At 54.6% G+C, this 27,982-nt stretch overlaps 1 protein-coding gene and 1 pseudogene across 7 annotated transcripts; both read right to left on the bottom strand.

Annotated features, from left to right (window-relative positions):
• Window positions 1-289: 289 nt before the first annotated feature.
• TPD52L2 (TPD52 like 2) lies at window positions 290-26,631 on the bottom strand. Of its 7 annotated transcripts, XM_016938381.4 has the most exons (9): window positions 26,426-26,605; window positions 22,360-22,505; window positions 17,990-18,138; window positions 15,938-15,997; window positions 8,461-8,562; window positions 5,241-5,267; window positions 3,942-3,983; window positions 2,558-2,606; window positions 290-1,961 (listed from the first exon to the last, which is right to left on the bottom strand). In XM_016938381.4, exons 1-9 carry the CDS (start codon window positions 26,442-26,444, stop codon window positions 1,866-1,868), a joined length of 690 nt encoding a protein of 229 aa, XP_016793870.1. In that variant the 5' UTR covers window positions 26,445-26,605; the 3' UTR covers window positions 290-1,865. The 7 variants fall into 7 exon arrangements, with proteins under 7 accessions (XP_016793870.1, XP_009435934.1, XP_016793871.1 ...); XM_009437659.4 differs by lacking the exon at window positions 5,241-5,267; XM_016938382.4 differs by lacking the exon at window positions 15,938-15,997 and having other exon boundaries at window positions 26,426-26,578.
• On the bottom strand, window positions 14,460-15,272 carry LOC134809157 (uncharacterized; annotated as a pseudogene).
• Window positions 26,632-27,982: the final 1,351 nt, after the last annotated feature.

Raw genomic sequence — 27,982 nt, 5'->3', positions numbered from 1 at the left:
CTCCCGGCCCAACCTGGAGCCTGGTGAGCTCCTCCTCCGCCTCCTGGGGCTCAGTTTCAACTCCTCTTCCCAAGACGCTGGGTCTGACCTCACAGGTTGGCCATATACCATTCTGCCCTCACAGCTGGCTCCCCTTGTCCCAGCATTGAGGACCTGCCCTTTGTCTTTAGCACTGTCCCCTGCCTGCCTCTCCCAAGGGTGTGGACTCATTAGGGCAGGTACCGTGTGCCGGTTCATTTACCACTCTTATCATGGTCCTGAACGATACATCACACAAGCCGAGGCGGACTTTCCCCCAAAGGAATGCTTTATTGACAAATTACCCATTATTATAATAACTTTAAGGAAAAGATACATCGGTCAACACCCGCACAACCTGCCTTCTCACCACACCCCACAGGCCGATTTTAACCCTGGACGAAGGGCGCCGAGCACTGGGCTTCCCTGGCCCCTGCATCTCTGTCGTGTGTGGAGTGCCATCCCCAAGGGTGTCTGAACTGTCCGGGGACACGGCTGTCAGAGGACACTTGCTCTACCGAACAGGACACCTTGAGCTGAGCAGCCCTTCCTCTCCCGGGAGTGGCAGAGCCGGGCACACCACAGGCAGGCCCTCAGTGTCCTGCCAAGAGCCACTAAGGCACAGAGCTCCCCCTGCAGACCACGCCATCGGACATGCAGGGCCCTGGTGTGCGACAGAGGCTGCTGGGGTGTGACCATTTAGTAACGGGAAGAGATCTTTGTAGCTCCTGAGAAAAAGACAACAGCAATCCTGGCTGATGCCCACGCCCCACCCTCCACCTGACCTGTGGGGTCGTTTCATCCCAAGTACAGCAAGCAGGAGGGTTGGAGTCACTGATGAATGCGAGTCGGGCCAGGCCCATGCAAAGGCAGCACTGAGAAGGGGGCACAGTTCTTTTAAAGGGTGCTAAAGACAGGGTTTTCCTTCTCTTGGCCCCTCCCATTCCCAGAGGCTCAAGAGCCCTTTAGGGCAGGGCACGGGAGCCAGCGGGAGCTGCCACGGTTGAGAAGAGAAGCAGGTTTTGTACACTGGGATGGAGTGTGCGTGAAATAAAACACCTCAACTGGAAGAGGCTGCCACGCAGGCCAGGTGTAAAATTCCACACAATGCTCACAACCATTAAGGAACCCTCGTCTATATACATATAAAAATTAGAAAGAAATAAAGCATAAGGCAATGTAAGGCTTGTATTTCAGCTTGAGTCCAAAGAAATAATATTCTATGAGGCTAAAGCTGCTTTGCCTAATTTAAACTTTTTGAAAAGTCCACTGCATTTAAAAAATAATGAATTTGCTTCCGTTAAAGCTAGATTCGCGTAACAATCAGGCAGCTGCTGAGGGTCAGTTTCCTTTCTGGGGGTCTCAGAAAATGGACAGTTTTCCCGTTCGGCATTTTGAGATAAAAAATTGCGTAACAGGTAGGACTTGCTGGGTGATTGCATTCCTTCTGTGAGTCAGGGAAGGAGGAGGAGGATGCCACTTATTTTATGCTTAGAACTCTTCAATCCTTCAACATTCTGATGGGCCAACATGATTCCCAAAGGGAGCCTGGGCTTTGGCTCAATATTCTTTCAAACCCTCCGCCCTGTCCACTTCCTGCACCCCTAGGAAGGACAGCACAGTGATCTGTTTCATCTACAAACGTGAGTGTAAAACATCTGTGTACAAGCCTGTGTTCTTCAAATTCATGCGAACGCGGCAGCCACATCTCCGCGTGGATGGGCAGGACTGTCCTCAGGGCCGGCTCTGCTCATCCGCCCTGGCTGGCTGCTCCGCTGAACAGAGCTGCGGCTGTGATGCTGAGGCTGGGTTGCGTGTGCTCTGCAGCAGGTGAAGCAACCACAGGCTTAGAAAGGTGCGGGATCCGACAGGGGCTTGTCACCACTCCCCGCTGAGGAAGGGAGGTTGTCACTGCCGTTCTCTCTGTCACCCACAACCTTAGACTACAGGAGAGAAAAGATAAAGACAGAAAAACCTGAGACAGAGCACACAACACAAGGCAGATCCCAGGCCCATGCTCAATGCTCTACAAAAGCTTATGTAACACGAACACTGCTCAGCAGGGACAGGGAGCAAATCACGGACGGGCACCAGCCCGAACAGGTCTCCAGAGAACGATGCCAAATGAAGACAGTGAATGCCAAAAAGCTGCACACTGTATCGTTCCATTTACGTGACATTCTTGAAATGACACAATTATACAAAGGGAGAGTGGACTAGGGGTTGCCGGGGGTAGGGCGGGAGGAAGGTCAGCATGGCCAAGAAGGTACCAGGAAGGGCAGTGGGGACCAGGAAGGGCAGTGTGGAGGCGTTCTGTGTCCTGAGTCAGTGCCAATGTCCTGGTGGGGAGGCTGCACTACAGGATTTTCCAAGATGTCATCACAGGAGAGAACTGTGTAAAAGGCACAAGGAACCTCTCTGCATTACTTCCCACAACTGTATGTGAGTCTACGATGACTAAATGACTAATAATAAACAAGTTGCTGTAAGTAACAGGTCACACCTTCCCAAGACCATCAAACAGTCCAGGTACAATTACCTTTATGGTCCCAACTCGGTCCTCAAACGACTTGAAGGTCGCAGAGTTCCTTTAAAGAGAGAGGGAAGAGTGTCGGTGTCAAGAGGAGAGGGTTGTGCTGCTCTCCTAACTCGGAAGGGCCTCAGGGTTAGGGCCAGCCTCCAAAGGGTCCCTAACAACATCCCAAGATCTCATGGCAAAACTGTGAGACAGCCAGGTCATTCCGGAGACTCCCCAGGTCAAAAGTGAGGTCAGCCATGCCCAAAAACCACAGGGACAGGTCCAGACGTCACACAAGGCAACTGGAAACCCCTTGACTGTGCAGCTGGGGAGATGTCGGCCCCTCTCTGTCATACCCTACAGGGACACCCCGGGCTCTCGTACTGAGGTTATGAAAAGTCTGTGCAGTTGGGGGGCTGTCGGCCCCTCTCTGCTGTCCCCTACAGGGACACCCCGGGCTCTCGTACTGAGGTTATGAAAAGTCTGTGCAGTTGGGGGGCTGTCGGCCCCTCTCTGCTGTCCCCTACAGAGACACCCCGGGCTCTGGTACTGAGGTTATGAAAAGTCTGTGCAGTTGGGGGGCTGTCGGCCCCTCTCTGCTGTCCCCTACAGGGACACCCTGGGCTCTTGTACTGAGGTTATGAAAAGTCTGTGCAGTTCTTCATGCACATCTCTCAGAGAAGTGAACGGAAGACCAAGGACACTTCTGGGACAGCAGAGTGATAAGGAGACAAGAGGAGAAAGCAGGCCAGCTCCATCCCACTCAGTCCCTCCCACACAAACAGATACCCCTCCCAGGCCCGGGGCCTCTAGAGGCCAGCACGTCTGCGACACCCAGCCAGAGTCCCCACAAGGAGAACAGGGCTCTCCTGAGAATCAGGACGGTGCCTGACGGCGCAGGCACAGAATAGGGACCACAGTTCTGGGCTCTCCTGAGAATCAGGGCAGTGCCTCACGGCACAGGCACAGAATCCTGAGAATCAGGGTGGTGCCTGACAGGCACAGAATAAGGACCACAGCTCTGGGTGTTTCCGTGAAGGCTGAGACCGTGAAGTGTCCTGAGTGACAGCCCACCAGGGCAAGTGCCAGGATCTGTGTGCGAGCCCCTCGAACCCCACCCCACCCACTGCAGGCAGCCAGGGTCAGGACTTGGAAAGGACACGGCCCAGTTTGACACAAGGATCTCCTCTGGAGGCTGCAGGTGAAGAGCCTGACCCCCTACCAGCTCTTCCTCGTCAGCCTAGAGGGGGTCTTTACCAGCCCTTAGCCATCAGAGGTTGCCAAGGGAATGGAGTCCTCAATTAATCCAGGAATATGGGAAGGGCAAGGTGTAACCGGCGGGAGCCGCCCCAACCCCCACCAGAGACACCCGGCTCTGGAGCCGCAGCGAGCAGGCATACATTACCTCATGGCTGGCATACTTATTGAGTGGCGGATGGAGTAGCTGCTGCTTGGAAGCATGGCAGAAGCAGAGAAGGAAGCAAGAATTAACACCAAGATCCACACACAACCCCAACTTGGCAGGGATGGGCAGAGCTGGGATTCCCCTACTCCCAGCAGTTGGAGCGAGCTGCCTGCCCCTCCACACAATGCCCCCGAAGGAAACTCGACCCCAGGGTCCTCCCTTGGCCTCACGGGGGGCACCCCAAGTTGCCCAGCGCATAGCACTGGGAGGGGGGAGAGCACTGCCATAGGAAGCTGTGAGGAGACCAGGCCTGGGCTTTTGAAAAGTATTTGGTACAAACAGCCTTCAGATGTCCTTACTTGACTTCGGCAAGTAAGGACCTTTTGGCAAAAGAGAAACCACCAAGTCAAGTAAAAACACAAGAAATCACAGATTGTTCTGGGCCTGGCTCTAGACCTCCCGGTTCCAGCAGAAGGGCACGTGCTGGTGGCGCCCCGGCTTGGCCTAGAGGAGCTTGCTCTGGTCTGCAGGAGGGCCCTTTGGGAGGCACACCTACGGGCTCTCGGGTAATAAACAAGACAAAACTCCATCTGAAGGAAAACAAGGAAACAGGACAGATGTTGAACAGGAAGGTGGTGAGAGTCGGCACAGCCCTCCCATGTGAAAAGGCTCCTTTTGAGGGCCCGGCGCAGTGGCTCACGCCTGTAATCCCAGCACTTTGGGAGGCCGAGGCAGGCGGATCACGAGGTCAGGAGATTGAGACCATGCTGGCCAACATGGTGAAACCCCGTCTCTACTAAAAATACAAAAAATTAGCTGGGCGTGGCGGCGGGCGCCTGTAGTCCCAGCTACTCGGAGAGGCTGAGGCAGGAGAATGGCATGAACCTGGGAGGCGGAGCTTGCAGTGAGCCGAGATCACGCTGCTGCACTCCAGCCTGGGCGACAGAGCTAGACTCCGTCTAAAAAAAAAAAAAAGGCTCCTTTTCAGGAGTAAACTCAGGCCTGGACGCCAGGCCAGTTATTCACAGACCCGGCAGCAGGCGGCCTGTGAGCCTGGAGGGAAGCACGAGGAGGGGACACAGAAGGGCCGGGGGGTTCCGGGGGGCCTCTGCGTCAATCCCACGCTGCTGCTTTGTTCCCTGAGATGCAGCAACCGCCTGGCTGGCACTGCTGTCCTGGAAGGGGTGATCCCACTTTCACTGCCCTCTACTAGCACAGCCGCCCATGGGCCCTGCCGGAGTCCACCCTGCCCCAATTCAGAGAAAAGTCTTCCGCAGGTGTGTCCAGGCTCAGCCTTACCTAAAGGAGTGTGAAAATGGATGAGCCCTGGAAGGTGGCAGCAGGAGAGAAGAGGAAACGAAGTGTAAGCAAGGGAGGCCAGCACCCACTCACAGCCCTCCTCGGGGAGCCCCAGGGGAGGCCCCCTGCTCGTGCTCAGTCAGGCCCAGCAGGGGAAGACCCTCCAGGATGGCTCCTCCAGTCCGCACACCACCAGGGAGAGCAGCACTGTCTCCAGTCTCCTCAAGTCCTGACTCAACAGGAGGCTCTCGCAAACTCATGACTAGCAACTGCTCAGCCTCACGGCTGTGCCCAAGAGGCCCCTGGGTCCACACCCTGTCCACGCCTTATGCCCCAAGGCACACCTGTTTGGAGAAGCCACAGCACCTGGAGCACAACCGGCCCCATCCAGCAGCACAAAGGTGTGAAATGTGCCACAGCATGACAGCTGGGCTTGGCCAGCTCCACAGAACGAGAGCGGCCCGTGTTCCCCAAATCACGTCAGCTGAGGGAGCACACGCACCATGGGAGGATGTGGGACACCCTTGGCGCCGAGCATTTCTGCTCTGCGCTCCATCCATGCCCGCAGACGCCAACCTGGAAACCTGTGTGTCCAAGGGCAGCTGCTGCCACCCACTGCAGCCAGGCCCACTCCGACACGGAGGGAGCCACTGAAGAACTGAGAAACACTCAACTCGCCCGAGGTCCTGAGAGGGCCGATGCCTCATCTGAGACCACGGAGTCAGACGGTGACCTGACCCTGGTGTAAACCCCGCACTCTGACCTGAATCCAGTTCCCTTCCTCCCATCCCCATCACCCATGCCCCAGGGCACACCAAAGGCCTCACAGACCGGGGCTGCCCTGGGACAGGCCCATCATGGACACGGGCGTTGGGCAGCTGTCCAGAGGGGCTTCCGCCCAAGAGTTAGCAGGGGTCCGCCGGGGTTCATCCAGCCCTGAACTCATGACATAAACCTCCCAGAACCCAATTTTCACTTTCAGGAAGTAGTGAGCTCTTAACCTCAGTCTCTAAGTCAAGAGGTGAATGGGCCCAGACCTCAGAAACCACCTGTGACTGCTTGGGGAGATGATGGGGATACACCAGGGGCTCCAGACGTCAGAGTTCCCACCACCACTACAAACATAAACGGAGGAGCAAGCAGGGCAAGACACACCAGCAAACAGGACCCTCCACAGGCACCGTGAACACGGCCAGCCAACTGGAGCGAGCTGGCTCGTCCCAGGTCAGCCTGAGGCCCCGCTCACCCAGCTGGCCCCACGTACCAGGGCACACGTGCAAACACGTGGCACAGTGTGGCTGGGCACACTGACAGCTGTGCCAGCATCACTGCAACAGGAACTCTGCTCACTGCCAGCCATGCCCTGAGGCTACACGACACAGGGGACAGCTGCCAACCCCAGGACTGAGCAGAGAGCAAAAGCCTTTCTCCCCATCAGAGAAGGAGGAGCAGACAGAGAACCAGGACCGTGTCCCTGTGCTTCCAGAGAAAAAGAGGCCATACAAACAAATGCCCAGATCAAAACCCCAGGACTGGCTTGTGCACGGCTATTCCAATCAGTGCCAAGGGCTCCACGTGCCCCTTGGATTTCCACCACGATGCTCTGAACAAACTCAAAAGGGAGTGTGGACACTAAGAGTGGGCAAACGCCTCCTGATGGCCGGCATAATTTAGGCACAACAAACACCTGTTACTTCCTGAAGATGCTCTGTGGTGAGACCAGCATTTTCGGGAAGAAAACAGCCCTGCGAGGCTGAGTTCAGCTGAAACTCAGGGGGTCCCTCCTGGGTCCAAAGCTCAGCAGTGGTAGGGAAGACCTGCATTTGTAGGGTGCCCCACAAGGACCCCCCAAGTCACAGCTGCTGGGGAGTGTGGAGCCTTGGGCGTGTGAGGGTGCACAGAGGAAACACACACATTGCGTAGTGATGACTGCAGCTTCTCCAGAGGTTTAAAACTTCTCGAAATAGAAGTTGCAGGGATGGGAAGGTAGATTACCTCAAAAAAAAACAAAAATAAAAGTGGGCACAGCTCCTGGGCAGTGGCCATCCCCTCTGCTTGGCAGGGTGGGTCCCTGGGTGTGTGTGGCCGTCTGTGTCCCGGCCTGTGGCTTAGTGGTCAGGGGAAAGCACTGGCGCAGGACGACCCCCACCTGGCAACCACAGGCGGGGAGGCAGGACGCACCTAACCTAAGGCAGGCAGGCAGGCAGGCAGGCAGGGAGGCAGCCCAGCAGGAGATGTACGTATCTCTGAATCCTGCAGAGGCCACAAGAGGGGAAGAGGGGAGGGCTGGGTGGGGTCAGCACTGTGCTCCACACACCGGTCCTCTAGGAAGCCTGCACCCATCTTTGCCAGGATTGGGTCAGAGCTACAGGGAGGCACTCCCTGAGATCCAAAAGCCAGCAGACCAGTTCTGAGAATGGGAAAGGGGTCAGGGCAGGGTGGGCAGCAGCACCCAGAAGTTGGGGCCAGGATGCTGTTGATGGTGACAACCTGTATCATCCACTCCTACAACCCCTGTGAAAGAAGGCGTGCCCGAGGCCCAGCTGGGGTGCCCAGCCAGGAGGTAGCCCAGCCAAGCATCATACCCAGGCTTCTGGCTCAATCCCCTCATCACCATGCTGTAGTCAGGGAGCCTAGAACAGGGAAGGAAGAGCAAACATGCCAGCCACAAAGCGCCGGCCCCCTGCTCACTCCTTGGCCCCAGCCCTGCTTGCTGAGGGACCTCTGACGGCCAGGAGGCTTTCACCAGCCTCTGGGAGAGAAGGCTCATTCAGGGCCTCCTGGCGTCTGACTGCACTTTCTGAGACCTGGGAAACAACCTGAGGAAGTACCACACCAAGCCCCTGTCCTAGAGATGGTGGAGGACTGCTGTCCCACGCTGACCTGACTCTGACCCCCGGGCTGGAGTCGCTGCCTCTCAGTGAAGCTTCAAGGTGCAGACTCCTCCCTCACCAACCCCGAGCACCACAAGTTACCCAACAGCACTGGCAGCCAACCCTCCTTGAAGAACACAGCAACGGCAGAAAAGCAGCCAACGGGGATGGACGAACCTCCCAGGCAAGGGTCTGCACACAGACTGGTCGGGGCCATGATGGATGGCCACATCCCTGAGCCAGTGCATCTGAGCCCTGATCTCCAGGCAGGCTTCCTGTAGCACCTCCAACACCTCACCTCACTTCTGGCCAGGTCTCAGGGCAGCAGAGTCAGGGTTGCGTCTCACCTCATGTCTCCAAGCTTCCTGCTGATGGCAGAGCCCACTGTGGACAGGGCAGCTGAAGTCTTCTGTCCTGCCTGTGAAAGAGTTTCCTGAGTCTTCTTGTAGCTGGAAGACACACCAGTTAAATCAACCAGACAGCATGGGCGGGTTACCACCCACAGCCAAGCAAACAAAGCACTGGGAGCACGCCCGAGGAAAACTGAGGAAAGGAGCTGGGCCAAGGGGTGGACACTCGCCAGGTGTCTACGGAGGGGGTGCAGGCCCAGAGCCCCTCGGCCCCCAGAGGCCCCTGCGGTGAGGAGCCGCCTGTGCGTTGCTCGCTCACTGAGCTCTCGGCGACCCTGCCGAGTCTCGGCCCCCCAGCCCAGCAATGACGCTGCTTTCTCATCTCACAACCCAATTTCACCCCCTTGCCTGATACCCACTAAGCTCGCTTTCCTGTCTTCTCACAGCCCCTCTGACTACAGAGAACACGCCCCATTTGCCTGCTAGAGCGGACGGGCCCCCTGAGGTGCACGCCTGGCAGGCAGTGCCAGAGCAGAAAGGCCTCTCAGTGCCCTGACCGGCCCATGCGTGCAAGTTTCCCTTTTCTCTTCCCAAATGAGACTGTGCTGAGGGGAGAAAATGCAAGCTCAACCATGTCTGTGGGGAACGAGCGTCACAGAGTGGCCATGCAGCCCGCAAGGTGCCCCTGCTCCAGACGGCGGGGCCCCGTGTGCCTTCAGAACATCGGACAGTTCCATTCCCAGGCCTCTTTTGACAGTGCAAGGGTCTGTCCTGGCCCCTAGTGAAGGCCCCGCTTCTATCCCCTCCAGCTCCCTCCAGTGTCCACCCACATGGGTACATCCCATCAAAGCAAAGCTCTAGGGCCTTGGCGTCTGCAGGACAGGCAAAGGGCAGCAGGCAGGATGCTGTGGCTGCAGGGATACTGTTGGGCCCACCATGACAGTCAACACCTGAAGTCGCTGGCCCTCATCCAGCTGCCACCATAAACACAAAACACAGCAGACTCTGACGTAACAAAGTCCAAAATGCAAACCCACAGCCACCTTATCACAGCTCCTCCCTCCGTGAAGCCAGGGAACTCGAGGCTGAATGGAGACGGGCTCCCAGGACCATCTCGGCGTTACCAGTGCCAACCTGGAGAGCTGGCAAACCCAGCCAAGCCCTGAGTGGCATCTGGGATGACTGGCGCCAGAGAAGGCACAGGCTCCTCCTGCTCCCACTGGCGGCACCAGGTCCCAACGATGGGCCTTCCGGAGCCCTTACTCACAGGCCCTCCCACCACTCCCTGCAGAAGGCCCGTGTGAGCTGAGTGCTACTACTCTCCAGCCCCCAAACAGTTGACAAGAGTGTGTGACCCACCAAGTGTGCCCTGGCAGCGCATCCCAGCGCAGCTCTCTCATGCCCGCCCCCGGCCCAAGGCCTACCAGAGGATGCACTTTCTTTCTTTTTTTTTTTTTTGAGACAAAGTCTCGCTCTGTCACTCAGGCTGGGGGGCAGTGGTGCAATTTCAGCTCACTACAACCTCCGCCTCCGGGTTCAAGAGATTCTCCTGCCTCAGCGTCCCAAGTAGCTGGGATTACAGGCACCCACCACCACGCCCTGCTAATTTTGTCTTTTTAGTACAGATAGCGTTTCACCATGTTGGCCAGGCTGGTCTTGAACTCCTGACCTCAGGTGATCCACCCGCCTCGGCCTCCCGCAGTGCTGGGATGACAGGTGTGAGCCACCGCGCCCAGCCCGCTGGGATGACAGGTGTGAGCCACCGTGCCCAGCCCAGAGGATGCACTTTCCCATCCAGGCTCCGTGCAGCTGGAATCATGGCTGTTTTTAAATTTTTTCTTCTTTTATTAATAAAACACCAGTTATAAGTAACTAATGACCTGCTACATTTAGTTTCAAAAACACAAATTCTTTTTTTTTTTTTTTGAGACGGAGTCTTGCTCTGTAGCCCAGGCTGGAGTGCAGCAGCACCATCTCGGCTCACTGCAAGCTCTGCCTCACGGGTTCACGCCATTCTCCTGCCTCAGCCTCCTGACTAGCTGGGACTACAGGTGCCTGCCACCACATCCGGCTAATTTTTTTGTATTTTTGGTACAGACGGAGTTTCACCGTGTTAGCCAGGATGGTCTCGATCTCCTGACCTCGTGATCCGCGTGCCTCAGCCTCCAAAAGTGTTGGGATTACAGGTGTGAGCCACCGTGCCCAGCCCAAAAATACAAATTCTGAAGACATCTTTAACCTTGATTTTCCCTGAAATAACAAATGCATAAAACCATGTGAACATTCTGTGGTTCGCTGAAGCAAAGTCACCTGCAGCAGAGGATTCTAAAGCGCTCACAGCACCTGCATTTGGGCCCTAAGAGTGGGGATGGGGAAGCTGCACCTGCATTTGTGCCTAAAGAGTGGGGATGGGGAAGCTGCACCTGCATTTGTGCCCTAAGAGTGGGGATGGGGAAGCTGCACCTGCATTTGTGCCCTAAGAGTGGGGATGGGAAAGCTGCACCTGCATTTGTGCCTAAAGAGTGGGGATGGGGAAGCTGCACCTGCATTTGTGCCTAAAGAGTGGGGATGGGGAAGCTGCACCTGCATTTGTGCCCTAAGAGTGGGGATGGGGAAGCTGCACCTGCATTTGTGCCTAAAGAGTGGGGATGGGAAAGCTGCACCTGCATTTGTGCCCTAAGAGTGGGGATGGGGAAGCTGCACCTGCGTTTGTGCCTAAAGAGTGGGGATGGGAAAGCTGCACCTGCGTTTGTGCCCTAAGAGTGGGGATGGGGAAGCTGCACCTGCATTTGTGCCCTAAGAGTGGGGATGGGGAAGCTGCACCTGCATTTGTGCCCTAAGAGTGGGGATGGGGAAGCTGCACCTGCATTTGTGCCCTAAGAGTGGGGATGGGGAAGCTGCACCTGCATTTGTGCCCTAAGAGTGGGGATGGGGAAGCTGCACCTGCGTTTGTGCCCTAAGAGTGGGGATGGGGAAGCTGCACCTGCGTTTGTGCCCTAAGAGTGGGGATGGGGAAGCTGCACCTGCGTTTGTGCCCTAAGAGTGGGGATGGGGAAGCTGCACCTGCATTTGTGCCCTAAGAGTGGGGATGGGGAAGCTGCACCTGCATTTGTGCCCTAAGAGTGGGGATGGGGAAGCTGCACCTGCATTTGTGCCCTAAGAGTGGGGATGGGAAAGCTGCACCTGCATTTGTGCCCTAAGAGTGGGGATGGGGAAGCTGCACCTGCATTTGTGCCCTAAGAGTGGGGATGGGAAAGCTGCACCTGCATTTGTGCCCTAAGAGTGGGGATGGGGAAGCTGCACCTGCATTTGTGCCCTAAGAGTGGGGATGGGGAAGCTGCACCTGCATTTGTGCCCTAAGAGTGGGGATGGGGAAGCTACACCTGCATTTGTACCTAAAGAGTGGGCATGGGGAAGCTACACCTGCATTTGTGCCCTAAGAGTGGGGATGGGAAAGCTGCACCTGCATTTGTGCCTAAAGAGTGGGGATGGGGAAGCTGCACCTGCATTTGTGCCCTAAGAGTGGGGATGGGGAAGCTGCACCTGCATTTGTGCCCTAAGAGTGGGGATGGGGAAGCTACACCTGCATTTGTACCTAAAGAGTGGGCATGGGGAAGCTACACCTGCATTTGTGCCCTAAGAGTGGGGATGGGGAAACCGAAGTTGGAGAGAAAACAACCGCCTGTGCCCGGCCTTCGGAATGAGATGTGGGGTCCTGAGCGTGACCTGTGGGTGGGTAAGTACCACCCACACAAGGAGGATCGGAATGAGATGCGGGTCCTGAGCGTGACCTGTGGGTGGGTAAATGCCACCCACACAAGGAGGAGGGTCCTGAGGGACCCTCAGGACCCAATGACCACTGGCCACTGACACCAGGTGCCACTGTGATCAGTCCCTGCTGTGCCATAAACCACACTCAAGCCCCTGGGGGCCCCTCAGCCCTCAGCATTGCTCCGGTGTGGAAATTAGGGGGTCACAAGGGAACCTCCTCTAGAAACAGGAACCTCCAAACTGGGACGGCCCTGGAAACAATGGGCATCACCTGCACAGCCTGAGGCCACCACCAGCGCCTCCCTGGCCTTCTCTTCCTACAGCAGGTCCCTGCCCAACAGCTGTGGCTCTGACCTCTCCCTTCCCCTTCTCAGTCCCATCCTGGGCCTCCAAGGTGGCGGCAGCAGCTGTGAGGCCCCCTTCCAAGGCTCACAGTGCTGCAGGCCTGTTCTGAGAGCCTCAAACACACAGGCACACACCTTCTTCAGTGGACCAGAAGGCTGGGTTGTTATTACTCCATGACAGATGGGGAAGCTGAGCCCGGGAGGAAGGGGCAGGGGTCAGAGCCAGCATCTGCACCCAATAACTAGCTTCAGCTCTCCTTGAGAGCACCGGGCCGGGCAACCCCAGCCAGCACCCATTTGGGAGTTCCTAAGACCTTCTAGGAAGAGAGCGCTGGACAGAGAGCGGTTTCGTCCCACTGCCAGTGAGCTGTCCCCTGGGCAGCACAGGGCATCTGGGGGACATCCTTGCACTCCCCCTCTCCTGAGTCTGTCTCTGGGGGCTGCCCCCACTCCCACTCAGGATGGACAAGTGATCCAGGCCTGGCCAGAGCACACCACCTCCAAGGCCACAGCCATTAGTCCAGGGAGACCCATATGGGGCCACACTGTTGGGCTGCAGCAGTGGGGGCAGGGACTTCTCTGCCAGGTGAGTGCTCCCACCTCCCTGTTTGGTTGATGCTACCTTGAGTCGTGCTTTCTGTCACCTGCAACCAAAACAACTCCAAGTGAACCAGCTCATAACTGCAGGATCTATATGATGCCCCTCTCAGCACTGAGGTTTTTAGTTACCTCTGCCTATAAATAGAATGCAACAGGCAATTGTTTCACCACTCGCAGAACACAGCTGCTCTCGCATTCAGACATGACCCACTGAGAATGTGGCCGCATTGCAGCCTCATGGGGCCAGGCACCGGCGCTATCCTCCACCCACTGGCCACGTTCTCCTTCCCGTCCATCCTCCAGGGCGCCAATGGCTGAAAGGATCTACAAACATGTGGGTCAGGATGCAGGGAGCTTTTACTGCCTTCCCCTGCAGAGCTCTGGGCGGTGGAGGTACATCTACAGCCCATCTCCTGAAGCTGACTAGGAGAGGCACCAGCCAGGAAGAGCACGCGCCATGGCCACATCCTCAGGCCCCACCTCCCAAGCCGCATCCCTTCCGTCTGGGCTGTCCCGGCAGAAACCACCGCCCTCGGCCTGGGCCGTCCCGGCAGAAACCACCGCCCTCGGCCTGGGCCGTCCCGGCAGAAACCATCGCCCTCGGCCTGGGCCTTCCCACCAGAAACCATCGCCCTCGGCCTGGGCCTTCCCACCAGAAACCATCGCCCTGGGCCGTGCCGGCAGAAACCATCGCCCTCGGCCTGGGCCTTCCCACCAGAAACCATCGCCCTCGGCCTGGGCCGTCCCAGCAGAAACCATCGCCCTCAGCCTGGGCCTTCCCGGCAGAAACACTTCCACTCTGGAACCGTCAGTTGACAGCTCTCCCCACAGAACTCAGGGGAATGGCCTCAGCCAGGTGATGCACTGGCCATATGCTTCCATGCTGAGCCACAGGTTTCTCCAGAGGGGTCGGGACGCTGAGTGTTGTAATAAGCTCTGTAAAACACTATTTATTTGAAATAGGATCCTGGCAGCTTTATGTCAGTTGGTTTTACAAAACAGCACTGAAGTCTCCTAAGACTATTTTCAGACTGAGTCTGCACTGTGCGTCCGCCTGATGCCCAAACTGCAAGGATGACCGTCACTGTCCCAACCTAGGAACCATCTGCTGCCCAGCAAAGTCACTGTTCAACAGCCCAAGACACAGCCCACCAGGGTCCCTAGAACACCCTGCTCAAGCCGGGTGCAGTGGGTCACGCCTGTCATCCCAGCACTTTGGGAGGCCGAGATGGGCGGATCACTAGGTCAGGAGATCGAAACCATCCTGGCTAACACCATGAAACCCCGTCTCTACTAAAAATACAAAAAATTAGCCGGGCGTGGTGGTGGGCGCCTGTAATCCCAGCACTTTGGGAGGCTGAGGCAGGCGGATCACGAGGTCAGGAGATTGAGACCATCCTGGCTGACATGGTGAAACCCTGTCTCTACTAAAAATACAAAAAATTAGCCAGGCGTGATGGCGGGCGCCTGTAGTCCCAGCTACTGGGGAGGCTGAGGCAGGAGAATGGTGTGAACCCGGGAGGCGGAGCTTGCAGTGAGCCCAGATGGCGCCACTGCACTCCAGCCTGGGCGACAGAACGAGACGTTGTCTCAAAAAACAAACAAACAAACAAAAAAAACCCAGGGCAACATGCCATGAACCACCCGGGTCCCCAGAGCACCCAGATGTACAGCTGGCTGCTGTAGCCATGCCCACAAACCGCCCGGGTCCCTGGAATACCCAGGGCAACATGCCATGAACCGCCTGGGTCCCCAGAGCACCCAGATGTACAGCTGGCTGCTGTAGCCATGCCCACGAACCGCCCGGGTCCCTGGAATACCCGGGGCAACATGCCGAGAACCGCCCGGGGTTCCTGACACCAGCCTCCCACCGTGACACCAGACGCAAAGGCTCCATGTGCACACAGTGCCAGCCTGGTCCCCCAGGACCTTCAAGACAAGCTCGGCAGCAACCGCTTCCTTTCAGACCAACATGGGAGGACTTTCTGCCCATGTTCTGTGGCAACGATTACAGCGCTTCCTTCTAAATAACAGATGAAAAAATCCCACAGAGACTATTTAAAAATATTCCCCTCCTCAGTTTAAAGACGTTATAATCAGATCAGAGCACAAGTAAATGAAGTGCTATTATCTAGTTTAAGGATCTCCAAATATTAGGAGTCACTCTGAACAACACCACTGACACACACATACAAAACTATCCACACTTGATCCACACTGGCTGATGCTCTGACAATGCAGTGCCTCCCAGATCGTGAGGATTTCAAATTTCCACCAGCATATCCTACACCATGCCCTCCACTCAAGAACTACCCCTAAAGGAGGAAAGGAATTCTGAGAACCCAACAGCTGGAGCTAAGCAGGGAAAAGGGTTAGGGTTAGAACAAACAGAAATTCGCCACCAACAAACCCAGGCCAAGTGGTGTTGTCCAGCTTGTGCACTGCCGGAAGCCAAGGAGCTCTATCAGTTAGAGATACAGCCAGGACCAGTGCAGGCCTCTTACATAAGGGACGCATATCAGGCAGAGGGGAGTTTTAAGTGTGGTCAGGTGGCTGAGTGAGTTTCTCTCAGCTACTATTCCCTGTTCCACAAAAGTTTAAAGGATAGTTTACCTGAGAGAAGAAAAGTTATAGGAAGAAAAAATAGCCAGCAAATACCAAAGCAAGCTTTGTGCCAAGTGTGCACAGCCCCCTTCCCCGACTGAGTGTCAGGAGGCGGAGAGCAGGAAGGAGGAGGTGCTGATGATACAGGCACTCACAGGTCTGACTGGGTCACTTTCTCATTCCACTCTCCAAGTTTCTCAGAAGTTTTCACATAGCTAAAAACAGAAAGTCTACAGTGAATTATTTAGAAGAACAATTTTAACTCAGGCATCAAACTGCAGGTGAAGTTCCAGGGAAGACAGAGAGGGACCAGCTGGCAGGAACATCAACTCCACAGACGGCCCAAAAATGGGGTCCACTGCCTCAACCAGGCCCTGTGCAGGCCCCAGGCCGCCAGGTGAGCTGTGGGTATAGCGGAACTGATGTTCCCTTTTCTGTCACCTGGCAGTAGCCCCTGGTCTCTCGCTAGGAGATTCTTGGGCAACAGCACTGCTGTGGGGGACTGGAAGGGCACAGCCCACAGCTCCAAAACACCCTTGGGATTCAAAACTTACGACGTCCTAGGACAAAAACATGGGCCTCTCATATGTGAGATTTATGAAATGTGACCTGTTCTGTCTTTCTGTAGGAACATGGCTTCTGGGAAACATTCCACAGCCACCCCAACCTTGAAGGGTATGTTTCAGAGAAGCCACGTGGACAGGGCCAAGTGAGAAAGCAGCACTCCCCAAATTCAGAGCTGAGCGACATCTGGGACAGGTGTCCCAGGGTTATAGGACCACGACGTCACGTAGGACCACGTCGTCATCGGGGAGGGTCAGAGTCCCTAGGGTTGTGGGACCATATGGTCCCATATATATATATATATATATTTTTTTTTTTTTTTTTGAGACAGAGTCTTGCTCCGTCACCCACCCAGGCTGGAGGGCAGTGGCATAATTTTGGCTCACTGCAACCTCCGCCTCCCAGGTTAAAGAGATTCTCCTGCCTCAGCCTCCCTAGTAGCCGAGATCACAGGAGCGCACCACCACACCCAGCTAAATTTTTTTATTTCTTAGTAGAGACAGGGTTTCTCCATGTTGGTCAGGCTAGTCTTGAACTCCTAACCTCAAGTGATACACCCGCCTCAGCCTCCCAAAGTGCTGGGATTGTAGGCATGAGCCACCATGCCCGGCCCATATGGCCATATCTGGGTCAGAGGCTGTGACCATGCCACACCCACAACAAGGACCAGAGAAAAACCGCTCTTGCCAAGGACCTGATCAGTGCTCTCTCAAGTCTGGACCCTGAAACACAGTCTTCCTATCATTTTCCACCAGGACAACTAGCCAGTGTGTCTGCCTTTTTAGAACACGTATATAAGACGGATGTGGTGGCTCACACGTGTAATCCCAAGCATTTTAGGAGGCCAAAACAAGAGGATTGCTTGAGCCCAGAAATTTGAGACCAGCCTAGGTAACAAAGCAAGACCCTGTCTCTATAAAACATGAAAAAATTAGCCAGGCATGGTGGCGCACGCCTGTCATCCCAGCTACAAGGGGGGTTGAGTTGGGAGGATTGCTTGAACCCAGGAGGTTGAGGTTGCAGTGAATCATGATTGCGCCACTGCACTCCAGCCTGGGTGACAGAGCGAAACCATCTCAAAAAAGAATAATAATAATAAAAAAAAGGCCAGCGTGGTGGCCAGCACTTTGGGAGGCTGAGGTGGGTGGATCACAAGGTCAGGAGTTCAAGACCAGCCTGGCCAACATGGTGAAACCCCATCTCTACTAAAAACACACACACACACACACACACACACAAAATCAGCCGGGCGCGGTGGGAGGCGCCTGTAATCCCAGCTACTTGGGAGGCTGAGGCAGGAGAATCGCTTGAACCCGGGGGGCAGAGGTTGCAGCGAGCTAAGATCACGCCACTACACTCCAGCCTGGGCAACAGAGTGAGACTCTGTCTCCAAAAAAATAATAATAAAGTACACAAAAACTTAAAAATAAATAAAACACATGTAGACACCAAGCTTTTTGAACAAACAAGGCACAGTCGCTGGGCCAAGGGCTCAGAGCCTCTCTCTGGATCCTTCCAAACAGGCCACTCAACTCCACGGCTGCAACTCGTCCCTGGGCATGACGACGCCCCCCCACATGCCAGGGCACGTGTGGTGCCCGTTCTCTTCAGCCCCCAGGGGTGCGCCTGGGGCAGGTACCTACGCGCTAGAGACCTGCACGTCATGCCAGCTCCTGGACAGGTTCTGTTTCAGCCCCCCCAGGGTGGAGAGGCCCAGCCTCCTCTTGAGCTCTCCACAGTGCCTCTCCTTGGCTGCCAGGACCTGGCGCAGAGTGACAATTTCCTCTTCCACCTGCAAAGCATGCAGTTGACATGATGAGCCATCACTACTACAGGAAGTGACTAACATCCTCATGCACAGTGCCATGAGTTACACAAGAACTTTCCGCTTACCAAAGCATTAACTCGTCCTAGGAATAACAGCATCTACAGCAGACATCTGATTTTTGGGTTTTGGTTTTTTTTTTTTTTTGAGATGGAGTTTCGCTCGTCGCCCAGGCTGGAGTGCAATGGCACGACCTCGGCTCACCGCAACCTCTGCCTTTCAGGTTCAAGTGATTCTCCTGCCTCAGCCTCCCAAGTAGCTGGGATTACAGGCGTGTGCCACCCTGCCCGGCTAACTTTGTATTTTTAGTAGAGATGGGGTTTCACCATGTTGGTCAGGCTCGTCTCGAACTCCCAACCTCAGGTGATCCTCCCACCTCAGCCTCCCAAAGTGCTGGGATTACAGGCGTGAGCCACCGCGCCCAGCCAGCAGACATTTGTTTTTATCTGGTACTAGGAACTTGACTCCAGGGAACTGTCCCATGCCCCACAACTAAATGGTTCTGGGAGAGCTACCAATCACCATGTCCATTTGTGGTCATGAGGAATGGCCCAGGATGACCATGCCAGGCTTGTCCGAGCTCTTTACTGGGACTGGGCATGGTATTAAAAAGGTGAAGACCGGCCGGGCGCAGTGGCGCATGCCTGTAATCCCAGCACTCTGGGAGGCCAAGGCGGGCGGATCACGAGGTCAGGAGATCGAGACCATCCTGGCTAACACAGTTAACACAGCGAAACCCTGTCTCTACTAAAAAATACAAAAAATTAGCCAGGCATGGTGGCGGGCACCTGTAGTCCCAGCTACTCGGGAGGCTGAGGCAGGAGAATGGTGTGAATCCAGGAGGCAGAGCTTGCGGTGAGCCAAGATTGTGCCGCTGCACTCCAGCCTGGGTGACAGAGCGAGACTCCATCTCAAAAAAAAAAAAAAAAAAAAAAACGGTGAATACCCTGGCCGGGCACAGTGGCTCACGCCTGTAATCCCAGCACTTTGTGAGGCCAAGGCAGGCGGATTATCTGAGGTCAGGAGTTTGAGACCAGGCTGGCCAACATGACAAAACCTCGTCTCTACTAAAAATACAAAAATTAGCCAGGTATGGTGGTGCACGCCTGTAACCCCAGCTACTCAGGAGGCTGAGGCAGGAAAACTGTTTGAACCCAGGAGACAGAGGTTGCAGTGAGCCGAGATCATGCCACTGCACTCCAGCCTAGGTGACAGACCGAGACTGTTTCAAAAACAAACAAACAAACAAAAAACAGTGAGGATCCTTTTCCCTCAGGGCTCTCAGTCTGGGCTTGGACAATAGAAGCTGGAACTGTTGGCAGCCGGGCACCGTCTGCACTCATAGAATTCCATATGCAGGGAGGAGGAGGCAGATGGACAGTGACACAGGTGACAGAAAAAAACACCCTTAAGAAAACACTTGTGTTCCTGAGGTCAGTTCCAAACCTTGGCAAGAGTCAGTTACACAAACCAAAAGGTACATTATCTTTTGTGCTTAACGTAGTTAGAACTGAGCAACAGAAAGATTCCTGATCATGAAGACTTGAACTTTCTCAGGTCTTTAAAAAAAAAAAAAAAAAAGAACATGACCTCTGAAAGGGGCATCATTCAAAGCTTTACCACTTTAGGATGAGTTCTCAGTATCTTCAGCTCATATATGACTAGCTTCTCTTTAAAAATTCTCTTTCTTGGCCGGGCACGATGGCTCACGCCTGTAATCCCAGCACTTTGGGAGGCCGAGGCGGGCAGATCACCTGAGGTCAGGAGTCCGAGACCAGCCTGACCAATATGATGAAAGGCCATCTCTACCAAAAATACAAAAATTAGCCAGGCGTGGTGGCATGCACCTGTAACCCCAGGTACTCGGGAGGCTGAGGCAGGAGAATCACTTGAACCTGGGAGGCAGAGGCTGCAGTGAGCCAAGATCGCACCATTCCACTCCAGCCTGGGCAACAAGAGCAAAAAGTCTCAAAAAAAAAAAAAAAAAAAAAAAAAAACTTTCTTGCGTGTAATCCCAGCACTATGGGAGGCTGAGGCAGGCAGATTACCTGAGGTCTGGAGTTCGAGACCAACCTGGCCAACGTGGTGAAACTCCGTCTCTACTAAAAATACAAAAATTAGCCAGGCATGGTGCTGTGCGCCTGTAATCCCAGCTACTCGGGAGGGTGAGGCAAGAGAATCACTTCAACTCAGGAGGTGGAGGCTGCAGTGAGCCCAGATCACGCCACTGCACTCCAGCCTGGGCGACAGAGTGAGACTCCGTCCTCAAAAAAAAAAAAATTCTCTTTCTTGGCTGGGCACAGCGGCTCGCATTTGTAATCCTAGCACTTCGGGAGGCTGAGCCAGGTGGAGCTCTTGAGACTGGGAGTTCGGGACCAGCCTGGCCAACATGGTGAAACTCTGTCTCTACTAAAAATACAAAAATTAGCCAGGTGTGGTGGCAGGCGTCTGTAATCCCACCTACTTGAGAGGCTGAGGCATGAAAATCACTTGAACCAGGGAGGCAGAGGCTCCAGTGAGCTGAGATCATGCCACTGCACTCTAGCCTGGGCGACAGAGCAAGACTCTGTCTCAAGAAAAACAACAAAAAAAAGCAATACAGAACTTCACCTTGTGGGGGCCAGGCACAGTGGCTCACACCTGTAATCCCAGCACTCTGGGAGGCCAAGGTGGGTGGATCACAAGATCAGGAGTTTGAGATCAGCCTGGCCAACATGGTGAAACTCTGTCTCTACTAAAAATACGAAAATTAGATGGGCAGGGAGGCACGTGCCTGTAATCCCAGATATTCGGGAGGCTGAGGCAGGAGAATCGCTTGAACCTGGGAGGCGGAGATTGCAGCGAGCCGAGATCACACCATTGCACTCCAGCCTGGGCGACAGGGCGAGACTCTGTCTCCAAAAAAAAAAAAACAAACCCCATCTCGACTAAAAACACAAAAAAATTAGCCGGGTGTGGTGGTGGGCGCCTGTAGTCCCAGCTACTCAGGAGGCTGAGGCAGGAGAATGGCGTGAACCCGGGTGTTGGAGGTTGCAGTGAGCCGAGATTGCGCCACTGCAGTCCAGCCTGGGCGGCAGAGACTCCGACTCAAAAAAAAAAAAAAACAAAACTTCACCTTATTGTAATTCAACTCTGAAAAAAACCTTGTGGATTTAGTTTCTAAACTCACATATTCTGAAGTTAAATGGAAAGCAAAGTGTCCTTGGACTTCCTGCTACTCTCCTTTAATCTTCTAGGCTAGAAATAGCTGTGTGATGTCCTCAGGATCTGAAACCTGGTCCTCAGACTCAGCGGCACAACCAACCTTACTCAGACCTAGGCCTGGACCCAGATTCTGGAATTAAACCACATCACAGGGTGAAAAGAAAACTCTTGGCAGTTGGTTTGACTAAAAATTATGGTTGGAGGCTTTTGTTCTTAATTCCTACATTACTCTTAAGGGACTCTCACTTAAAGAAGATCACATAAATACTTTTTAGAAAAGAAGTTTTTGTTTTGTTTTTGAGACAGGGTCTCGCCCTGTCACCCAGGCTGCTGTGCAGGATGCAATCACAGCTCACTGAAGCCTTGACCTCCTGGCCTCAAGCAATCCTCTCACCTCAGCCTCCTGAGTAGCTGGGACTACAGGCACATGCCACCACACCTGGCTAATTTTTGGGGGTAGAGACAAGGTCTCACTGTGTTGCCCAGGCTGCTCTCAAACTCCTGGGCTCAAGTGATCTTCCCACCTTACCACCCTGTCCTCCTAAGGCGCTGGAATTACAGGCATGAGCCACTGCATCCAGCCAAAATAAATATGTTTAAAAGAAAACTTAAGATCCAAGACAAGAAAGATTCATGGGGTCTTAAAAATGATCATCAAGTGTTAATTCCAACAGAGACACTCCCAGTAGATGGCTGCTCAGAGGTGGTTCATGTGTGAACACTCCTCAGGGAGCACTTAGGAAGGGCCAGGCACAGAGGTATGGGAAGGGAGTCATGCCCTGTCTCCACTGCCAGGTGGCTCTGAGTCCAGTGCATGGAGCTGGGCACATACAAAGAGAACCCCGTTATCAGTCGGAACACAGAGCAGGGTAGGTGACCACCCAGGGCAATTCCTCCCGAGCATGGCCAGTACCCTGGCCTCTCACTAATCCAAGAGGGCCTTAACTCCAATTCACCCCAGGACAGACAGCCAAGCCACAGCACCTTGGTAAGCTCAGCCCTGAGCTCCTCCTCCTCAGCCTCTGTCAGACCCTCAACAGCAGGAGTCCGGGCAGCCACACCTGTGTCGACAGGAACATCCGTCATGGAGTCAGACAGCAGACCTTTGTTAGGAGAATTCAGGTTGATATCTGCCAGAGACAAAATGAGGCCACAAAGTGTCAAATAAGTTAGTTCCAAGTAAATACGGTAGAGGTCTCTAGCAGGACAAAAGCACAGGTGGGAGTGGGTGAGACCCTGGAGACTAACACCTCTTCTCTGAAAGGTCTGTGAGGACAGCATGGGCAGTAGACGAGGGCAGCCACACCTCAGGCCACCTGAGCTGAAAGGCCAATGCCACTTGTGCTGCTTCAGGGCACGACAAATGCCGGCCCAAGGCAGCCAAACCCGAATTCTGGCTTCCCAGTGAGAATACTATCTTCAGAGGCAGGAAACCCTTGCTACAGAGAAAGCAGCTCAATCTAACAGAACTTCCACCTTTTTTTTTTTGATGGAGTCTCACTCTGCCTCCCAAGCTGGAGTGCAATGGTGCGATCTCAGCTCACTGCAACCTCCGTCTCCCGGGTTCAAGTGATTCTCCTGTCTCAGCCTTCGAGTAGCTGGGATTACAGGCGCACGCCACCACGCTGGCTATTTTTGTATTTTCAGTAGAGACGGGGTTTCGTCATGTCAGCCAGGCTGGTCTCCAATTCCCGACCTCGGGTGATCCGCCCGCCTTGGCCTCCCAAAGTGTTGGGATTACAGGTGTGAGCCACCGTACCCTGACAAATTTCCACTTTTTTTAAAAAAAGGAACCTCATATGGTTAATATACACAATAAGCATCATTTTCCTCTCAACACATCTGACAGCGCACATGCTAAAATTACGTACTAGGAGCACATGCTGCTCATTCAGCTCCTTCAGGGAGTCAGCAAAACAAAATTCCCTTTACTTACCTCCCGATTCTCATCCCACTGCCAGAAGGCCGCCAGCAGGCGGAGAGGTGCAGAGCAGTGTGCTGCCGCCACACACCTCAACTACACCCAGATCACATTCAAATTCCTGCAGCCACTGTTTTTTCTTCATGTCAAATGCATCTTCCTGACTACCCTAAAAGTCTACAAGATTTCACATAAGGAAAAAGTCTATTTCGATTCTCTCCAAATCCAAGCACATGACTATTGTAACACTTTCCCTGTTGACCAAAACATTCTGAAAAGAAACAGGCTTACTGCCGGGCGCAGTGGCTCATGCCTATAATCCCAGCACTTTTGGAGGCCGAGGCAGGTGGATCACATGAGGTCAGGAGTTCGAGACCAGCTTGACCAAAATGGTGAAACCCCGTCTCTACTAAAAATACAAAATTAGTTAGCGTGGTGGCACGCGCCTGTAGTTCCCAGCTACTTGGGAGGCTGAGGCAGGAGAATCACTTGAACCCGGGAGATTACAGGCGTTGAGCCACCACGCCCGGCCAAAAAAAAATTCTTTTAAAAAAAAAAAAAAAAAAGAAAAACTGGTCGGGCGGGGTGGCTCATGCCGGTAATCCCAGCACTTTGGGAGGCTGAGGCGGGCGGATCACCTGAGGTCAGGAGTTCAAGACCAGCCTGGCCAATATGGTGAAACCCCGTCTCTTTTTTTTTTGAGACTGTCTCAAAAAAAAAAAAAGAAAAGAAAAAGAAAAAAAAACTATGCCTTTTAAAAGACAACACAAAGAAACCAGATTAAATGCACTTAACAAAGATACTCTTCTTAAAAGCTGGCTGCATCTCACTCCCTTCAAATGTCCCATAGGACCGGAGCCGTGTGCACTTCCTTGGCGCTCGACAAACGCTTACTAAACGAAGCGTATCCACTTTTTTATCCACTGATTCTCTTTTTTTTTTTTTTTTTTTTAGACAAGTCTTACTCTGTCGCCCAGGCTGGAGTGCAGTGGCACGATCTCCGCTCACTGCAACCTCCACCTCCTGGGTTCAATCGATTCTCCTGCCTCAGCCTCCCAAGTAGCTGGGACTACAGGAGCACACCACCATGCCCGGCTAATTTTTTTATTTTTAGTAGAGACGGGGTATTGGCACGTTGGTCAGGCTGGTCTCAAACTCCTGACCTCAAGTGAGCCACTGGCCTCGGCCTCCCAATATGTTAGAATTACAGGCGTAAGCCACCGAGCCCAGCCTTTCTCTTCTATTTAAAAAAAGACAAATGAGGCTGGGCACAATGGCTCACACCTGTAATCCCAGCACTTTTGGAGGCCTAGGCGGGCAGATCACCTGAGGTCAGAAGTTCGAGACCAGCTTGACCAACATGGAGAAACCTCCATCTCTACTAAAAATACAAAATTAGCCGGGCATGGTGGCGCACGCCTGTAATGCCAGCTACACGGGAGGCTGAGGCAGGAGAATCGCTTGAACCCAGAAGGCAGAGGTTGCGGGAAGCCATGATCGCGCCATTGTACTGCAGCGTGGGCAACAAGAGCGAAAATCCGTCTCAAAAAAAAAAAAAAAAAAGTAGAAAGACCAATTAACCTGGCATGGTGCGCCTGTAGTCTTATAGTCCCAGCTACCTGGGAGGTTGACGCAGGAAGATCGCTTGAGCCCAGGAGGTGAAGATTGCAGTAAGCTATGATTGCACCACTGCACTCCAGCCTGGGAGACAGAGAGAGACGCTGTCCCCCAAAATAAAATTAAAAAAAAAAAAAAAAAAAAAAAGGCCAGGCGCCGTGGCTCACGCCTGTAATCCCAGCACTTTGGGAGGCCGAGGTAAGCAGATCACGAGGTCAGGGTATCAAGACCGTCATGGCCAACAGTGAAACCCCGTCTCCACTAAAGATACAAAAAATTAGCCGGGCATGATGGCGGACGCCTGTAGTCCCAGCTAGTTGGGAGGCTGAAGCAGGAGAATGGCAGTGAACCCGGGAGGCGGAGCTTGCAGTGAGCCGAGATCTAGCCACTGCGCTCCAGCCTGGGCGACAGAGTGAGACTCCATCTCAAAAAAACAAAAACAAACAAAACAAAAAACACCCTCCAGAATAATGCAGCACCTAGGAATTATAAAGCTTAATATGTAGCCGGGCACAGTGGCTCACGCCTGTAATCCCAGCACTTTGGGAGGCTGAGGCGGGCGGATCACAAGGTCAAGAGATCGAGACCATGCTGAGCAACATGGTGAAACCCTGCCTCTACTAAAAATACAAAAATTAGCTGGGCCTGGTGGCGCGTGCCTGTAGTCCCAGCTACTCAGGAGGCTGAGGCAGCAGAATCGCTTGAACCCGGGAGGTCGAGGTTGCAATGAGCTGAGATCGCGCCACTGCACTCCAGCCTGGCGTCAGAGCAAGACTCCGTCTCAAAAAAATAAAGAAAGAAAGAAATTTAGCATCCCTCTCTAGAGCCCCAAAATGGAAGGCAGACTTTTATCATCTTCTCAAGATTTCAATCTCCTGGGCTCGCTCCACGCCCCTCAGTGGCCATCTCATACTGCTCTGGGGCGACTGTTCTGGAAACAGGCCTGGTATGCTGGGTGTGCCCCTGACTCACTCCACCCCCTCTCCATGAGGCAACCCCTAAGCAGGCTGAGCTCCGAGCAGAGTTGCTGCCCAAGGGGAGCTCTGCTGAACGCGAAGACCCCTTCTCTGCTCGGGAGCCGCCCTCAACACCTCGGACTGGGTCCAGGGCCAGACAGCGTGAACCCGAGGGCCCCGCGCAGGGACCGGGGGGTGGCAGAGCAAGCAAGAGCAGGGCACGGGGTGGGCGGCATAAGCGAGACCTGCTGGGAGCGAGAGAACCCAAACTACGGGAGCAACGGCGGGCGCCAGGGAACCACACCTCGGAACGGTCCCAGGGGAGACCAGGAGGGCGGCTGGAGAGAGCCCAGGAAGCGGTCTGGGCCGCGGGCAAAAGACACACACCACGACCATCATAAGCTTCGAGGTCAGTGGCCCGAGAGCTGAAGAGGGGCCGCGGGGTGGGTGAACAGAGACCCGAGAGGACAGAGAGTCGCAGACGCGACCCCGGGAGACGGAGAACAACGGGCAGCCTGGGCCCATCTGCGGCGAAGGGGCCGGGCCCGGCAGGTACCTTGGCCGGCGGAGTCCATGTTCGGGCGGCGTCCGGACCGCTGTCGCGGGCGCTATGGGAGCCGAGCGGGCGGCGCCGGGAGAAGCTCGCCGCGTACACACTAGCCAGCGGAACTGCCTCAGCTCCGCGGCGTTTCGTAATCCGCGATGCGACGGCTACTTCCGCCCGGGCACGTGCTCCGCCTTCTTCCCGCCCCCACGAGTGATATCCAATGAGAGCGTCGCTTGGCCCGTCCTGATTTACCCGACTCAACCTGATAGGCCGAAACTGCGGGCGAACCAGGAAAGGGAGGCGTGGTTCGGCGGGAATCCATTCCAGGTTGACTCCACCAGCGAGAATCACAGGTAGAACGGTCAGAGTAGCGGGAGGACGGAGAAGGTGGGAAGTGGGAGGACCGTCCAACATGGCGCTGTGGAAAGCCAGCGCAGGGCCCCAGGGGATCTTCCGGGGCGGATGCAGCTGCCTAGGAGTGCTGGGGCTCGCGCGCCTCGGCGGCTCAAACTCTGACCCCTTGAGATCCTTTCCAGCCCGACCCCTTACTTTAGGGGTCAGCCTGCCCCCGTAAGTCCTGTTATTTATTGTATTTATATTCTTTTTTTAGTTGGTCCTTTTTTGTTTGTTTGTTTTTGAGACGGAGTTTCACTCTTGTTGCCCAGGCTGGAGTGCAATGGCGCGATCTCAGCTCACTCCAATCTCTGCCCTCCGGGTTCAAGCGATTCTCCAGCCTCAGCCTCCCGAGTAGCTGGAATTACAGGCGCGCGCCAACACGTCCGGCTAATTTTCGTATTTTTAGTAGAGACGGGGGTTTCGCCACGTTGGCCAGGCTGGTCTCGAACTCCTGACCTTAGGTGATCCACCCGCCTCGGCCTCCTAAAATGCTGGGATTACAGGCGTGAGTCACCGCCCCTCACGCCTGGCTAGTTTGTCCTTTTCATGGGGACTTTTTATTGTATGCGGGTTACGCTGAAAAAGATCGCGATTCGTCCCCTCGCCCTGCAGGCGCCGCTGCCGCCTCGCCTCGGGCGTGGACCCTGCGGCTCGGGCCTGCGCGTGTGCACCCCGAGGTTGTCTCACTTCCTGTTCAGGGCGACCAGCGCTGCGCCCTCCCCACTCCACAGATGAGGAAGCTGAGGTTAAAGTCACTTACCCCAGGTCACTCCGCAAGTTGAAGCGCAACCAGGATACTCTGGAACAGGATGCCTGACTTCAGAGGAGAGGCGCGTAACCACCAGGCAACTGGCCCCATGAAAACAAGTCCCACAACTTCCCTTCTTTGGCGCCTACTTGCTCCCGGAAGAAAAGCCTTAAACGGTATTCAAGCCCTTTAGGATCTGATGTCCTAGGACTCCACTCTGGGCTTCCAGCCTGGGGTGGTACTGGTCCCTAGGCATGGAAGCTCCTCCCACTGCCCCTTCCTTCACCCGGCCACCTCCTCCCACAGGTGTCTTCCTGGTACTCTTGCACAGGCCCGAGTCCTTTACCACCACGGCCTTATCCTGCTCTGGTGCTCTCAGTAATGTTTTCTCCATTTGCTGCCTTTCATTCTTTCCAGAGATT

The sequence above is a fragment of the Pan troglodytes genome, chromosome 21 (genome assembly GCF_028858775.2).
Source record: "Pan troglodytes isolate AG18354 chromosome 21, NHGRI_mPanTro3-v2.0_pri, whole genome shotgun sequence".
Classification (NCBI taxonomy): domain Eukaryota; kingdom Metazoa; phylum Chordata; class Mammalia; order Primates; family Hominidae; genus Pan; species Pan troglodytes.
Note: the sequence above shows the minus strand (reverse complement) of the source record. Positions and strands in the feature narration are given on the sequence as shown.

Bases quoted from the DNA above. Each gene is read 5' to 3' on its own strand.
- TPD52L2 (XM_016938381.4), bottom strand. The intron at 8,563-15,937 runs GTGAGTGCCTGT...TGTGTCTTCCAG, and splicing joins AAAGTGACCCAGTCAGACCT to CTACAAGAAGACTCAGGAAA. The intron at 1,962-2,557 runs GTAATTGTACCT...TCTCTCCTGTAG, and splicing joins ACCGAGTTGGGACCATAAAG to TCTAAGGTTGTGGGTGACAG.